Below are 16,963 nucleotides of genomic sequence, written 5' to 3' on the forward strand. Positions count from 1 at the left end.
TTATACCCTTTATATAAAGGACATCAATTATTCTCTTTTTCAACATAAATAATTGTTTGTTAATCACGATTTAAAACCCTGCGCTGCGGGATATGATTACGAGCTTGATGATTCATTACGATAAATAATTAAACATCTTCAATTATTCATGGTTTCTAAAAAAACGAAAAAAAGGAAGTGCGATAAAAAAGAAAAGAAAAAACAAACAAATGTCTTCATCGCGAGGTGAACTTTTTTTTTCAAATTCTCTGTTTCGTGTTCCCTTTATTGTAAATGAGTCAACTCCAAATTCAAACACTAGCTCTATCAAGGAAGTTTTAAAACTCTTTTGTTCAAATTGGTGGCATTATATCATTTCTAAACAGAGGTATTTATTTCAAGTTTAGACCAATAATTATCAGACGCTAAGTGATACACTATTGTCGCAGTAACCTATCAGTCGAATGCGGTTTGTTACCGATTACGTGGTGATGCCTCCCTCAAGCTGTTTCCAAGGATAACTTCAATGACATAATTTTTCAAGAATTTTGTAAACGTAATTTAACAGTGTTAGGAAAACTGAAAAATACTTCTAGGCCGAAGGGATTAATTCGATTTGATTTCATGTAAACCTCTATCGAGACCTTCACGAGTTGCAGAAATGTATCTCACAGCACAATTCTTACGTCTGCTGTTGATTTCAATTTTCTATAAGGCTCAGCGTCTTCAAGGTACGTACGTTGTTTGTTTTGGTGCTGATGAAGTTTATTAACGAAGATGAGGGTGTTTGATTTCAGTTGAAGGTATTCTTCAGCAAAGAGGAGTATATTTCCACGTAAAAGAACTAAAACATTATTCCCGTTCGGGCTCCTCGTCTGTTAGATGTATGATTAGAAAACACTTCATTGTTGATCAGAGTTAAAACTAAGTTTGCCTAAACGTTAGTTTAGTCCTGATCAAGTTCCTTTTACTTTAAGGTGCTGTCTATTTTAATTCTTCCACATGTTTTCTGTTCACAATATTCATTCAAAAATTCATGATAAAAAGTTTGGTGAAAAATAATTTTCACCCATAACTTCTCCAGCGCGATCAGTGATGTTATTTGAAAAGATTTAAGATCACTTGGAGAAGAAAATCAAAGCAATAGCATTGAAATAATTAAAACAGGTAAAGAAATTAACCCTCGAAAATTTTCTTCACCAAAAACAAATGGCTTCTGAGGCACGGGTTCGAAACCCATGGAAGTCGGAATTATTGCAGCTTTCTTTCCTGTATTTTTTTTTTTTACTATTTTTTTCGCAGTTCACCTGCGAGGATCATTCTTTACCTGTTTATCATGCGCAGGTCCAAATAGAATTCATTTTACACAAAGAACCCAAAAAAATTTGCCTCGCTCCCAAATTTCAGGGCTTTGTTACTCGGTGGGTAGTAGCGTTTAAATGGTATCCAGGAGGTGTGGATGCTAACCCTGTTGATTGATTTATTTAATTCAATTGTGAATACTGAAAAATGAAACAGGCCTCACGTTTCAGAGCCGAAAAAATCTTCTTCTACCAAAGTAAGCTTTGAGTAGAGAGAAAAGGCGAACTTGAGACTGAACAACTCATGATCTTTGAAAAGTCTCATCTTCTTATCTCAAAATGTTTTTCGAACTATGTTTATTGCAATTGTGTATCGAGATTAAAGTGATTTTAATCGTTAAAACAGGCCTTAATTTTTGGTGAAAAATCTGTAAAGAAGGTGGCGTTTGAGCCAAAATTATAAATAAATGGTTTAATAGCTAGTGATGACCGTGCCTGATTATTATAACTGTCATTTTTGATTCCCTCACAACTATGATCTTTATTTCAACTCTCCTTACTGTCTGTTATACATTTCGGATAATTTTAGTTCTAAGAATTTAGAGGCAAATCAAACAAACATTCTCTGGTTGATATTTTTCTTTCTTCTCATCGCCTTTCTGCTGGACACAGTGTTGAAAATGGAAGGAGAAATAATTACTGATCGATTACTTTTGGGAGAGTCGAGGCAGTTCAGGAAGTAGAATGGACGCCTTTCAATGTTAGTTTACTTTGCAATCATGAAAAACGTTTCTGAAAATTATACGTTATTTTTCGTTGGTTCCTTTCTTTCAGCTCAGGTCAATCAAAGGCCAAAGTTCAGTGAAAATCAGTTTATTGTAACATTTAAAGAGGAAGAACCCATTGGTAAGTTATAGGCAAGAAGGGTATCCATAAAATGAGGTGTTGTTTCTTGCAAGCACCAAGTCTTCATTAAGAGGACTTTCACATTTCTGCATGACAAAACTGCTAATTTATATAGTCACTATTTTTTATCACTGCCTTACATGCACAAACTTTATGTTTTTTTCGCTATTTCAATTAGCAATAAATTTCTCTACGTATGTATCGGTGCATTGCATGCATTTTTGCGTGCATGATTTAATGAAAAGTTCGTGTTGAATGCAGCATTGCTACACTAACCAGAATCCTGTGAAATGGTTAGATTTTACCAGTAAATGTACCCTATAATTAAATTCTTAAGCTCTATAACCAAACACAATAATGGAAACGAACCCCTCTTCCAAAATACTGAATACCCAAAATTCACGTCTTTCGTCATTCGTGATTATTTTTGCTCGGTCTTGAAGTTTTGTAGTGTGCTCCTTTGATTTTGTTTTTACTTTTAGTAAAACTGTTCCGAAGTTTTGTCTTTCCTGCAAGAGTATGATTTGATATAGAAAAGTTTAGAACCTAAGTTATTATTTCTCAGGCACCAGAGTGACTCAAGTATCTGCCACAGATACAGAAGGAAATACGATCAGTTATGAAATTGGCTCAGACGCCAACGGAAAATTCAGCATCGACCAATCTAGTGGGTGGATAACATCTAATATAAGCATCGACAGAGAGGTGGGTCTGCATCGAAAAATTCTCAGTTTCTTTCTAAAAAGGTCTATGCGTTTTGAGATTTACTGATAAAACAAATGCTTGCTTTCAATCTCGGAAATACCTAAGTAGAGGAAATGTAATCAGTAATAAATCAAGAAATGCAACGATGACCTACTTGGTGTGTTTTTCTGTCTATTTTTCTTTTAAAACAGACTTCTCTTGTTCAAAGTATTCAATTCACAGTGTACGCTTACGATGATGCCAATGGACCTCAGGCGAAGGTAGGTCAGCTTTGAATCAGAGCAAACAAAACAAAGAAACAAATTAGCGGACATAGCCCATACTAGAAAACAAGCTAACAAGTACATGATTAAAAATGGGAGTGGAAGAACAATCAATTCATAGTGATCGAAAATAAGGTAAAAGGAGCAACAAAAATGAAGAAAAGTAAAGCAGAAAAATGTAAAACATACACAAAGCCGGGGAAAACAAACAAATTTGGGTCAAAAATAATTGAGGAAGCATCATATTTGCTGTACTTTTATGAAAATCAATGTATATTTTCCTCTCAGTCGACTTTTTTTCGAATGTGTGATCTTCTCAGGTTTCCGCGACGGTGTCGATTACTATAGAGGACATCAACGATAACACACCTGTTTTTCAGAATGCTCCTTACCAAAAAAGAATCAGCGAGGTGAGATTTGACACTATAACATAAAAAAATCACAAAGAAAACGTTTTCATATTTCTAGCCATTTCAGGCTTGTACGAATGTAATTTTTAAGATCCTTTAGGAAAGAAACGCGAAAAAAATTGGTCTGAGAATGCGCGAAGACGTACGGGAAGGGGCAAGCTTGATTTGCATCAGATAACGTTCTCTTTAAAATTATATGCACCCCTCTTTCACGGCTTAGTTATTTGTGCAAATTCAGGAAAAATAAGTTAGTGAAGCAAGATCTTTGTTTCCACTGCGCCGAATTGAAATTGTTTTTTCGCTGATTTCTGTGACTTGCCTAAAGGGCTTAGCTTGAAAAGAAGAAATTCTAATGAGCCAAATATTTCTCCGTCCGGCACTCTTAGACAACAACTATACAGATTGTGTCTCGTGAAGTTAATTATAAGGGGCGTTTGAGTTCCTTTTTAACGTTTTCAAGAAAACTCTCTTTTAACTGCAGGACGTCAGTTCAGGCAGCACAATTTTTACTGTGACAGCAACTGATGCGGATATGCCGGACCCACCAGCGAAGGATCTTCTCACGTTCACAATCGTAGATGGAAATGTGGTAGGTACACTGGTTAATCGTAGTAATGATTAGCATTACAATTAGTATGACTAATAACATGATTTCGAATGCAATTTGATGTAAATGACCACGAGTAAATTTTCCAAAGACAACAAAATTGCACGAGTCCGTAGGGCAAGTGCAATGTGTAGTCTTTGAAAAATTTACCAATTTTTACATTACACCAAATTACAGGAGAAATCATGTTATTACTTGTTAATAATGTACATGAAAAAACATTGTAGAAAGCCAAGACAGACGAAATTTTGAAAGCATGCATTTGTATTTGTAACTTGCACCCGTCTTACAACTTTGCACTCTTGTTACCTGAGAATGCATTCGTTTTAAGCCAATAAGAAGCGCGTGATTTTTTCATGTATATTATTAACTAATCGAAAGATACTGCTTTCATAGCAATTCAAACTTGCTTCGTAAGAGGCTTTAGTTTAAAATCTGGGTCACAGGTTTAGTCACAAATCGCCCTAAAAATAGCCCTAAAAGGCTCTAAAGCGCATGCTTAAGTACAATATTTCAACACGTAGGCTTCACGAACTTGTGAAAAATCATGTAAAAACTAGGTAAAAGAGTTAAAAAATATTTCACAGCCTTTTAAAATGTCTTCCATGAGATAAAACTACGGTGAAAATCGCTTAAACACAGTTTACCTACATTTTACCTCTGGTGGGAAGGTACAAGCGGAAACTTTACTGCCAAAAAATCAATCTTTAATGATAGAAGTAGTAAAGTGTTTATACAGTTCTTTAAAAGCTTTATTCATTTTGTTTCGATTGACAATTTTTCTAGCACGGCAGGCGTAATTTTAATTTAAAAGTATATGTAATGCCGATTTTTGCCGTTTTTGCGCACGGCCACCTGTTTTATGCGACAAAGAAGAGGACCAAATCCAAACCACTATCAGTTTGCAGTCCAGTCAATGACTTGGGTATTTTTTTCCTATTCAGGGAGACAAATTTTACATCGAGTTATATGGTGGCAGTGTAGTTGTCACCAAGAAGTTGGATTATGAGTCGATCAATAACTACACACTGAAAATTCTTGCAAAGGTTAGTCGAGTCTCACTTATTTACAAGCGTAAACGATATAAGCTCAACTCCATTATCTTGGGCCACTTCAATAACAACAACAACAAAAAAAAGCACAGATCCCTTTACAAAATGTATGCCATTCATTCCTAAATTAAATCTTGTAGTAAGCAGACACAATTAATTTTTTTAAGTTGCTCTAAGCTGCCTTAGCCATTTGTAGCAAAAGCAATCAGGAGTTGCTGTAATTTAGGATTGCAGTTTGATGGGGATCGCACGATGAATTTTACTGGTTTTGCATGCCAACTAAAACCAACAAAAACCTTGTAATTCGTGTTTTATCGCGTTTGTAGTCGGTTATTGTTTGTTTACTTTGAGTTTTCAAGGGCTCCATGAAACATGTTCCTTTAGTCTGATTGGCTGTTGTGATTACCTTTGGTTTGGTTTTACTGACGACAACCAATCTAAAGCACTCCTCTGAAATTGGACATGATTTATTGCATTTCTTTCATCAATCTGCTTTAGGACAACGGGCCAGGCAATGGACTTAACTCAAGCACAACACTGAATATTCTCATTGATGACGCTGATGATCTCCCGGCCGAATTTTCTCCTTCTTCATACGAAGCAGAAGTGCCAGAAAATGCAGCTAAGGTCAGGACGGAATTTTTAGATAGGTGTTTTGATACTAATTCCAAGTTGTATTTGTTATGCACAAACTCAACTCTGGATAAACTGAAAGAACGCTCTTTTTTTCTAATTTCAATAATAATAATAATAATAATAATAATAACAACAACAACAAAAATCAGTCAAAAAAAATTGATGCTAACCTGCCTCGCAGATATTTTTCGTGCACCTCTCTCCCAGAGTTCTGCTGGGCGCGCTAACGTCAACTTTTTTTTTTCACTGATCTTTTTTTTATTCGCACGACGGACTTCGCGGGAAAGCAGGGGCTGCTTCTCTGCTCTATTCTAATTCAGCATTTGATATAAAGAAGAGTCTTCATCCACTCAGATGATAAGTCATTTGTTTTTCAGAAATATGTATCTTGATAAACCTACTTCACGGTGATCTCTTCCTCCACAATTTTTTGATGTACACACTTTACTAATTATAAATACCAGAGAATTACCTTGACATACTTATACTGAAATTGTCTTTGCGCTGTATAGGGTTATTACGTCACGGCTGTTACAGCACGTGACGGAGATAAGATGTTGGATGCACCAGTGGAATACTTCATAGATACAGGTAAGGAACCGGTTGCGGTTGTTATTTATCGACGGGAGGACTTTTCTTGTGTCACGATAAAATTTACCTGATCTCCCCAAAAGGCCTTGCGGCATTCGTATGTCCTCCCACATTGGCAGTTAGTCGGCAGTCAATTTTCCATAGTCCCCCTTCATCCTCTATAGGCGACGACTGATTCCCCATGTGCTTAAAATCTTGAACACGGAAACACGGACCAGACTGAGAATCATACATACGATGATCTTTGATGACTACTTACGCGTCTTGTAGGCTATATCAAGAAAAATATTTGATAATGTTGTCCGATCGCCTGGGTGACATTGATCCTGAAAATGAATGGTTTTGTTACAAGAGAGGATTGAATGTCATCCTCTTTTGGTTGGTACTGATCGATGACTGACGTTTGGATGATATAACCTAAGCAGGGTTCATCTTTAGTATCAAGTTCCTAAACGCTGCATAATAATGATTTTCACCCATTCCCTGGTGCGGAAAGACTTCTTCTGTATTGATTGAGTTTATCTTATTTTTCCTCTTTAAGATACAAACCCCAACAGCGTATTTACCATTCTGGGCTCATCTGGAGTGATAACTGTGAATGGCTCGTTGGACAGAGAGATTAGAGACTCCTATAACTTAAGAATTGGGGTGAGTAATTTTCTGGAAATGTCCTGGCTGACTAGTTAGGTCCATTCACTTGCGTCATCATTCATTCTCTGGCCTCAGTTGGTGCACGAAGCAACAACGCGATTCATCCACCTCGACTGGGCCTGCATCAGACTTCCCTTGCTTTCCCGTAAAGTCTTCCCCATCTGCCTCATTCCTTCTCAACCGTCCGCCGCTACACGATCTTTCAGCGGCCCTTCGCTCTCTTTCTCTCTGGGTCCCAATGTAGAGCAGCCTTATAGGTGTAAACCACTAGGCTGCTGACATCATCAATTTATCATTCCATATTGATGTCAATTTAGTGGACAGTTTATCTATCCCCAGTCTGCTAAATACAGCATGTTTCCAATTTAACAACAATGTCTCTTGTGCCTGAAGAGGACTGGCTTGGCCACTGAGATGTGAAACACAAAGTCACCACAAATCTACATGGCATTGTCTCTGTTTTCATTTTCTCCTTCGCAGCTGTTTCGAAAATGTGCCGAAACGAGACGCCGGAGAAAGCGTCTTTGCATCACAAAAACGAGTGCGATGAAGAGACTGGAAAATTCTCAATTTAACTCAAATTTTTTTACAATTTTCGTCTTGCAGGCCACTTCCACTCATCAAAACCCAGTTTATGCGAACGTAAAGATAACTGTGAAGGATGTAAATGACAACCCTCCTGTATTTATCGACGCACCTTATTCAGGAGAGATTCTGGAAAACGCATCACTTGGGATGACGGTTATGAGAGTTACAGCTGTGGATAAAGACGAGGTAAAGTCGCACTGATATTTTCTCAGTAACCTCTCTTACTGATCCGATTTAGATTTCGTTTTGTGAGGATTAAAAAAAACCTGTCGTTTCTGTACAGTCAGTGGAATATGATTTCATTGTGGGTGACAAAGTGGCCTTGTAGCACTTTTGATTTCGGGTTTAAAGGCTTTGTTAGAGTACTGGCTGTTTCACTGCGTGATGTTAGCGAGCAAGACACTCAACTGTCATGATGGTTGTAAAAGCAAACCATGAGTGAGTCATTGTTCTCCAGAAGCACCAGCAGCCGGCGTTTTCACTAGATACTTGTTAGTGAAGAGTTGTCTTGATCTGAAACGTTTGCTTTATTTTCGTATGGAATGGATAGAACAAGAAACAACGGAAAGAAAAAATATGTAAAAGCAAGGGGAATCGATGCTAGAGAAATAAATGCTCGTGCCCTTGGGGCACTCAAATGATTTCCTCTAGATGACGACTGTTTTCTATGGCTGGTTACTAAAAGACCTGACGGTAACTTTGATGAGTACCAGAAAAATTTTGACTGAAATGAAGCTTTTGAACTTTTGGCTGTTGTCTCCCCTCCCAATAAGTAGAAATAGCAATACTCCTGGTCTCCTCGTGCTGAATAAACCATTATATGCTTCCAGCTCCTCCAGTGTGAGCTCCCTGGCTTTTAAAAGACTTAGCTTTCTGGCTTCATCATTTTATTCATGTTAGGGAAATAACGCAGTGTTCTCGTACAGCCTGGAACGCGCCGGAGGAAAGTTTACCGTCACGCCTGCCGGGTATATCCTGGTAAACGACGAAATCGATCGCGAAACTGAGGATGTACATTCATTTCAGGTCAGTATTATGACTTGAAATTAATCCTTTTGTAATATTTGTGAGCGATTAAATATGTGAGGAAAAAAATTAATAAATCGATAAGAAAATGAACCTAAAACAAAACAACAACTAAACGAACAAAACAAAAACGGCATCAACAACAAAAACGACTAAGTGAGTGCGTTTACATTTTCTTTCCTGAAAGAATGGTGGGGGTACGGTCGGGCGGTTACTAATGCTCTTTCCAGACCTCTCTCGGTAAACTAAAATGGCGTAAGAACTTCCTCGCGCTAACTGGCAACATGCACCTCTGAATTATTTTATATCCGCTTTCCACGACCATTCTGGGTTCCTAGGAAAAAGCTATCTACCTTCAACGTATCTTCGATTCGGTACGCGATCCCTCGACATGTTACCTACGATGCAATGTTTTCGCAACCTCAAAGCGACATGATTTAATTTGAAATCTTAGGTGCTCGCAAAGGAGACTAAGACGTCGGAAAAGCGTCAAGCTGTGGCATCTGTTACTGTAAATGTCACAGACTTGAACGACAATAATCCAAAATGTTCCCAAGCTGTTTACAGAGTTACTGTGCCAGAGAACAGACCAGCGAACACTTCTGTGGTGAAGGTGAGATACAGAGTATAATTTTATTCGCTGAATTAAGATTTGTTTCATTTTTCCTTCGTTCTTTTTGTTCCCAAAGTGCACTAAAAGTTCAGGACCGATTATTGAATTTGGAAGCTTTCAGGTGTTGGATCTAAGGGTTAAGCGTTGAGATCTGCAAATATCTCAGCCACGTTTTTTTATTTGTTAAACGGTTTCTTTATTCATTCATTTTCATCTTGTATTCCTTTAAAGTGCGGCAATTTCACAATGGGCTTTCCCAAGATTTTTAATAACAATTCGTATGTCCCTCCGCGAAAAGATACCTCAAATCATAGACATTATCAATAGCTCACAAATTACTTAAGTGCTACACTGCATTGTGTTACACTTCCTGAAGATATTCTGAAAGGACAGAGTCTCGTCACGCAATTTACGTGACATCAACAGTTGAGCATAATTTGATTGACGCTGAATATATTTTTCATAATTTTTTTGAAATTATAGATTACTGCATCCGACCCTGATTTGGGACCAAGTGGAACGATCCGATTTAGTCTTGTTCCAGATGCTACTGATCATTACAAGTCTTTTGCTATTGATCCCGTTAACGGCACTATTTATACCACGGCTAGTTTTGACCGCGAGCACCTTGCGCTTTACAGGTTAACCACGCGTGCCACAGACCAGCCAACTAGCGGACAAGCAAGGTAGAAATTGCCCTTCAAATAGTAGACTACCTCCATCCCTAGATCAATGTCAGTATCAGAGAAACTGCGCACATACCTCTCCCCTAATCTAACAACAGTCGACTGACAACAAGTTAAGGTTAATGTTGGGTTAGGGGAGGGGAAGGTGTGAAGTTTCTCAGACACTGACATTGAGTTAATTCCTCATAATATTGCCAGCAAAAATTAACAATTTATTACAAAGGAAAATAGTTACTGTAAAATGACTTGACGTAGTGTATACGAAAAAAAGGCATTGCAGCTGATGTTGTAGGAGAAATGACGTCCTGGAGTTGTTCAGACTACACGTGTTCTCTTTTTTTAGACTGGAGGTGAAATAAATACCTGTTTTTATGTAAATGCCCATTTACAACTGATAATTACAATTTTTTTGCTGCAAAAACACTTGGGTTTATTTCATTGAATCCTCAGCCGGTCCATGTGATGGTTACCTAAGAATTTCCAATTTATTCTGATCATGCTTGAATTGTAAATGTATAATTTTTCTCTCTTTAGATTCGGAGACTGCCAGGTTGAGGTAACCGTTGGTGATGAAAATGACAACAGTCCGAGATTTACAAATTTACCAAACGAGACGAGCGTGTCAGAGGGAGCATCCATAAACACTGTCTTTTACACGGTTCAGGTAAAGATTTTCACCTTAACAAGTACAGATCCTGACACTTTTGTTACCATAATCTTTGTTTTTGATGTTGATGAGGAGAAAAATGGTGATGACATTTATGGAAGTGGCGATAATACAGATGTCGATAGTGATGTGACAGTAGAGATGATAGTGACAATCTGATTGGTCTTAAGTAGTCGTTTCACTTGAATATTGTTTCGTGATTGGTCACATCCCAGAGTGCCCTCTCCCTGTTATTGATGACAATAATAGCAATGATAGCGACGGTGACGATGATAATGATGATGACGGTAATGGTAATCGACCTGATTGATAATCCTCTTAATCATTGACTGATAATGTAGACCGACACAATGACAAAGATCTTCAAATGCACACTTAGACCGTTTTCCCAAACTTTATCCTCACTGATTATTACCATTTTTTGGTGTAAAAATCCATCAGGGAATACCCAATCGATGTGAAGTCGCTTCAAACAACTGACGACCTAGAAAGATCGAAAGTCGAGATGGATTAACAGTATTGACATTGCAATGTTTTTGTTTGTTAGGCCGCTGATCCTGATGAAGGTGTGAACGCTATTGTAAGTTACATTATTTCCGCTGGGAATATTGCCAATGCTTTCTCTTTGAATATCAACAGGTAAAAGCATTATAAAATTCATATGAAATATCTATATTTGCTAAGAATCATCCTAGAAAAAGCTATTTGAAGCTTCTGTGGCTTTATAGAAACAGACTTTTCCCTAGTACATTTTCATCCAATCACCTATGCTTCGTTTGTCTGTCGTAGTAAAATGTGTGGATCCAAGCAAAATTATTTTTCTAACTGATCAAGGTCTTCATGGACTGAGAAGTGGGAAGAGAACCAATCAAAAGAGTTGTGAACAGATAATCATCCGTTTTGAGATAATTGTACCTTTTTGAAAATCGAGGTCATAACCACCTCATTTTTGCATGTTTTGTTGCTAGTTTTTGCTGCTTGCACTCTATCCGAATGTAAGTTTTGTCGTAGAGATTTATTATGAAAAACTTCCTTTTGATCTGTCACGACAGAATAACGTCTTATGTTCTCTAATTATTCTTATAAGTAATGCTTGCCTAGCACTCAAGATTGGACGTGAGTTTTCTCAGAAGTCATTCTAAAATTTTTTTTACTTTTGGATTTCAGCGGAAGTCTCTCAACTCTTCGAAAACTGGACAGAGAAACTAGTGCCCAGTTTTCTCTTCAAATTACAGCCGAAGATGGAGGAGGAAAGGTTAGTAACGACAGATGGATGACTCGGAGATTGTTTATAGGTGAAATGCTTAAGGTCCGAGGCCTCTCTCCACCTTTTGAGCTCCACTTTTGAATTCTTTACAAGTTTCTGATGTAGGTTTGTTTTTGTGCAACCTCTCGACAACAACCAGATTTACGAGGAATGTTATAAACAGGAAATTTATCGCGTTAACTTAAACAAAAAAAATTGTGTTTCATTTTAATTTCGAAGTAGTTAGTATTGGGTTATTTGATTAGCGCGCGGCGAATATGACACGACAAAACAAGGGTTTAGCGGAAGGAGGAGAAGTCCAGGAGCGTCCGAGATCCCCCCATTGTAAGCCTGTTTGTGACACATTAAGTAAAACACGGCGTGGAGGTCGACATGACAATCTGACGAGTACCCTCGGTTTGTCTAAGTGTAACCCTTTGAAAAATCCTGGCTCTACCCTTGTGCAATAATGTCTCATATAAATGTGTGGAAACTTTTACTTTTATATCTAAGATGGCATAGACTAATACTCCCGTTCAAATGAAATTAAGCTGAGCGATTATTTTGTAAATGAGATGGGGTATAACAGAAGGTCGGGATTCATTTATTAATAAGCCGTGAGTTAGTAAACACCAGCCCCTACCCCCTCCCAGACAAGAGGTTTCTTTTGTAAAAATCTGATTCCATCTCAACAGTCAACAACAAAGAGTCTGGTTGTTCTTATCTCGGATGTCAACGACAACTCGCCGGTATTCACCGAACCAGACGGTTATTACTTTTTGGTGGACGAGGGAAAAGCTGGTTTAACTGTCGGAATGGTCAAGGTAAGTGAGAGTGGGACATTTTTGTTCTTGTTCCTTTTATGTTCAATAACGGCTTCAGTTTGGTCCTCACGAAGTCATTTTTTGTTGTTGAAGCACGTAGTATTGCATTGATTTTGGTAAAACCGTGCCGTTACACTGAAGTAAAAGTCAGGATTTTTTTTATTTGTTTCAAAGCGTTAGCGTTGTAAGTTTTAAGACTTGGCAGCAGTTGAACGAAATTAATTTCTCTTTCCTGTTCTAAGCGCGCTATTTTGAATGTACTTTGTATCCTTGTTCGAACATACCTCTTGTTTCAGTTTCACTACCATTTCACACATCAAACTTGGCTGTTAATATTTAAATTTCTTACTTCTTCAGGCAATAGACACTGACGAGGGCATAAATGCAGAAGTCACATACAGCCTTAAGTCCGTACAAGATTACTTGAAGTAAGTTACCTTTAAAAAGAATGAAGGTGGTCAAGTTAAGGCTCATGCATTTGGCTATAATTTGAAAAAGAAACTCAATCCATTGATATGAAGATCTATGAATTCATGTTTGATACATAAATCCATTTAGATACAACACCATATTGAAGTAATATTTGCCTCCAGTCGCAACTAGTTTACTAAGCATTTCCGTGCGACATAAGGTAAATATAATAACAATGTGCTAGTTCAGAACATGCATTTCATTTCTGTCTTTAATTTCTATCTGTTTCTCAGTCATTCACTGAAAAAAAGCTCTTCGGTTTCTTTCCAGATTTACCATTGACCAGACATCTGGTGAAATAAAGACAACTGCTGCATTAGATCGTGAGGCTGGTGACCAACATAACATCCGGGTTCTCGCCAAAGATAAAGGTCTTTCTAATCTCCAGGCTGAAGTTCATGTTGTGATAAACGTCTCTGACGTCAACGATCATAGTCCAGTATTCAGTCAGCGGCATTACTTTGTAGCAGTGGAGGAGCAACTTCCCGCGCATGTCATCTTGAATTTGACGGTATTTTGAGTGACCTGGTTTTTTTTTTCATATTTTATTGGATTTATTAATCCATTTTAATTAATCAATGTCGTTGTTTTATATAATATATTGGATTTTTGAAAGTATTGTTATTCCGAAGGAAGGCCTAATGTATCAGCTCGCTAACCGTGCGTGGTACAAATTCCGACAGCGTCCGCCTGATCCTTCACTAGAACCAATCAGAACTTCCAACTTACTTCCTTAGTTTGTTCTGAACTACTGTAGCTATTGGAAAACCCTTGCCTTGTCACAGGCAACAAAGGCTTCTTTGCCCATTCATTTGGCAGCAATCATTTTTGTAGGGTTTTTAATGTCAGTTCTATCCTCGGCATACGCCCGTTTGGACGTAAGCACTTAGGTGGTATCCCCGTCCCTTCTTTGAATTGTTCCTGTCATAAAATCGCATTGGCAGAATAGTTAAAGCAAGATGAATTACAACCAACCGTAGAAAACGGGGCAAAATACCAGCTTCTCTGGACGACCGAATGTCACTCCTGGAGCTCGAAAATTTGCTGTTTTACAAATCTAAAAGTTATTTAAATCGTTTGCTTTCGTTGCGCATGTTTTTTTAACTGAACCAACTAATGTAACTTCGCTATATAGGCAACTGACCGAGATATTGGCATCAACTCGGCGTTCTTGTATTCAATACTTTCTGGAGATGTTGACAACAGTTTCGCCATCGATCCTGCCAGCGGTGCTCTTTCCACAACACGACCCTTAGATCGAGAACAGCAGGATTCCTACATCTTATTGGTTCGTGTGTCCGATCTCCATGGTAACCACAGTTATGGAGTGGTGTTTGACGATTCTACTGTGGTTGAAGTTGTCGTTGAGGTAAGGCTTTCCTGATCCCTATTTTCTTCTATGGTCGGAGCACTTTGGGATAAAAATCACCTTGCTTTGGTAATGCTATCGTCACTGACGATGAATTCAACCCAATCACAACGATGAAAGTGATATCTTGAGTATTTCTTTTGAACATTGGGCTTCTCATGCAAGTAAACGCCACACCTACGTAGAAAGTAGAGAGCCTAAATAAGACCGTGGTACACTTCTACTGTCACCAAAGGGTTTTCACCCATTAACCCTTACGAGTGTCTGGCTTCTAATTTCTCCATACAGTATCACCTTTAAATCAAATGTACAGGTAATAATTCTTAATAAGGAAACCACAACTTTTAGTTTGCAAGACATGTTTCGACATTCTTATGTCATCTTCAGTTGTAAATGCGATTTTAACGGTTGTACATTTGAATTTATATGAGATTACGTTACAAATTACGTCATATTGTTTACGTTACAATTTGAATATTAAATACGAAAAAACGTGACATAGCACGCGCCAGATGGGGAAAGAAGGAGAAAAGAAAAATAATGATCATAATAAGAAAAATTATTATGATGACAGAATCAAAAGGAAAGAGACAACCCTAGATGCTTCAATTGCTGATTAAGGATGGGTTTGTCCCACTTAATATGCAATGCCTCTTTGATCTTAATTTTGTATTTCGAAGCGGCAGAATCTAAAATGGTGAAACATTCTGTACCACAAGAGTCGAGACAGGCCTTTGATGATTGTAGGTGCTTGTAAATGTGTGAAGTTTTGTCAGACAAGAGGTGCTCACGAACCCGTGTACAGATGTGGCGAGTGGTCTCACCAATATAACTGGCATTACAGCCAGCACACGAAAATTTATAAACGACACGACACAATTATCTACCTCAGGGAAATTCATGGTATCTTTCGATGTCGAGAGCTTATTCACTAGTATACCTCTCGATGAGTGCATAGATATTGCGATTAGGTATATTTATCAAGGTAACCCTGGTCTTAAGATAAACGCCGCTGACCTAAGAAGGCTTTTTGCCTTTGCGACAGCTGAAACCGGTTTTCTGTTTGCGGGAGTGTTTTACGATCAGATAGATGGAGTTGCCATGGGGTCCCCACTTGCTCCAGTACTTGCAAATCTCTTTATGGGACATCATGAAAAAACCTGGTTAGACAACTATTCATTATCTGAAGTTGTTTTCTACAGACGCTATGTCGATGACACCTTCTGTTTGTTCAATAATGAGAAGGACGCGGTATTGTTCTTTGATTATTTAAACACCAGACACCCTAGTATTCGCTTCACAATGGAAAAGGAAATTAATGAGAAATTATCGTTCTTAGACATACTGATTGACAACAGTAATCCATCCATAATTACTAGCGTCTACCGCAAGAAGACGTTTACTGGTCTTCTGACGAATTATTTTAGCTTCACTCCTATGATGTACAAATTAGGTTTAATAAGAACTTTGGTTGACAGAGTATATAAGATCAATAATTCCTGGGTTGGTTTCCACAAGGATGTACAAAAACTTATTTTCTTGCTACGGAAAAATTGTTTCCCTTCCAGCGTCATAGACAGGATTATCTCAAGACATCTGGCCAAGAGCTATAATCCTTCTCCCACGCATAACGCCACATTAAACTCCGGAAACCCTTCTTCGCATTATTTTAAACTTCCTTATGTTGGGCGGTTTTCTGACATCGCTCAAACCAAGTTAAGGCATCTACTGAAACGTTATTGTAGACCTGATTTAGATATTAAGCTAGTCTTCAATACGTTTAAGCTCAGAAACTTGTTCAGTGTGAAAGATTCAGTACCACCAGGTCTACGTTCGCGTGTCGTTTATAAATTTTCGTGTGCTGGCTGTAATGCCAGTTATATTGGTGAGACCACTCGCCACATCTGTACACGGGTTCATGAGCACCTCTTGTCTGACAAAACTTCACACATTTACAAGCACCTACAATCATCAAAGGCCTGTCTCGACTCTTGTGGTACAGAATGTTTCACCATTTTAGATTCTGCCGCTTCGAAATACAAAATTAAGATCAAAGAGGCATTGCATATTAAGTGGGACAAACCCATCCTTAATCAGCAATTGAAGCATCTAGGGTTGTCTCTTTCCTTTTGATTCTGTCATCATAATAATTTTTCTTATTATGATCATTATTTTTCTTTTCTCCTTCTTTCCCCATCTGGCGCGTGCTATGTCACGTTTTTTCGTATTTAATATTCAAATTGTAACGTAAACAATATGACGTAATTTGTAACGTAATCTCATATAAATTCAAATGTACAACCGTTAAAATCGCATTTACAACTGAAGATGACATAAGAATGTCGAAACATGTCTTGCAAACTAAAAGTTGT

General features: G+C 37.9%; 2 protein-coding genes and 1 long non-coding RNA gene across 3 annotated transcripts in view; all 3 read left to right on the plus strand.

The window, feature by feature from the left end:
• Nucleotides 1-640: 640 nt before the first annotated feature.
• Nucleotides 641-8,017, plus strand: LOC136279505 (cadherin-7-like). Its single transcript, XM_066163434.1, has 12 exons — nt 641-710; nt 2,115-2,186; nt 2,752-2,891; nt 3,083-3,151; nt 3,475-3,564; nt 4,046-4,153; nt 5,116-5,217; nt 5,722-5,850; nt 6,372-6,450; nt 6,992-7,098; nt 7,708-7,875; nt 7,973-8,017. Exons 1-12 carry the CDS (start codon nt 641-643, stop codon nt 8,015-8,017), a joined length of 1,179 nt encoding a protein of 392 aa, XP_066019531.1.
• A 586-nt stretch (nt 8,018-8,603) lies between these two features.
• LOC136279992 (uncharacterized) lies at nt 8,604-10,008 on the plus strand. The gene is made up of 3 exons (XR_010717099.1): nt 8,604-8,715; nt 9,170-9,328; nt 9,812-10,008. It is a non-coding gene; the product is annotated as an uncharacterized lncRNA (long non-coding RNA).
• Nucleotides 10,009-11,851: 1,843 nt separating this feature from the next.
• Nucleotides 11,852-16,963, plus strand: part of LOC131798346 (protocadherin Fat 4) — a 48,266-nt gene continuing 43,154 nt past the window's right edge. The window contains exons 1-5 of the mRNA XM_059115993.2: nt 11,852-11,936; nt 12,623-12,751; nt 13,109-13,179; nt 13,493-13,733; nt 14,358-14,591. Of these exons, the coding sequence (XP_058971976.2) occupies nt 12,743-12,751; nt 13,109-13,179; nt 13,493-13,733; nt 14,358-14,591 (555 nt within the window). The 5' untranslated portion in view covers nt 11,852-11,936; nt 12,623-12,742. The remainder of the gene's footprint in view (nt 11,937-12,622; nt 12,752-13,108; nt 13,180-13,492; nt 13,734-14,357; nt 14,592-16,963) is intronic.

The sequence above is a fragment of the Pocillopora verrucosa genome, chromosome 3, assembly GCF_036669915.1.
Source record: "Pocillopora verrucosa isolate sample1 chromosome 3, ASM3666991v2, whole genome shotgun sequence".
NCBI classification, from domain to species: Eukaryota; Metazoa; Cnidaria; class Anthozoa; order Scleractinia; family Pocilloporidae; genus Pocillopora; species Pocillopora verrucosa.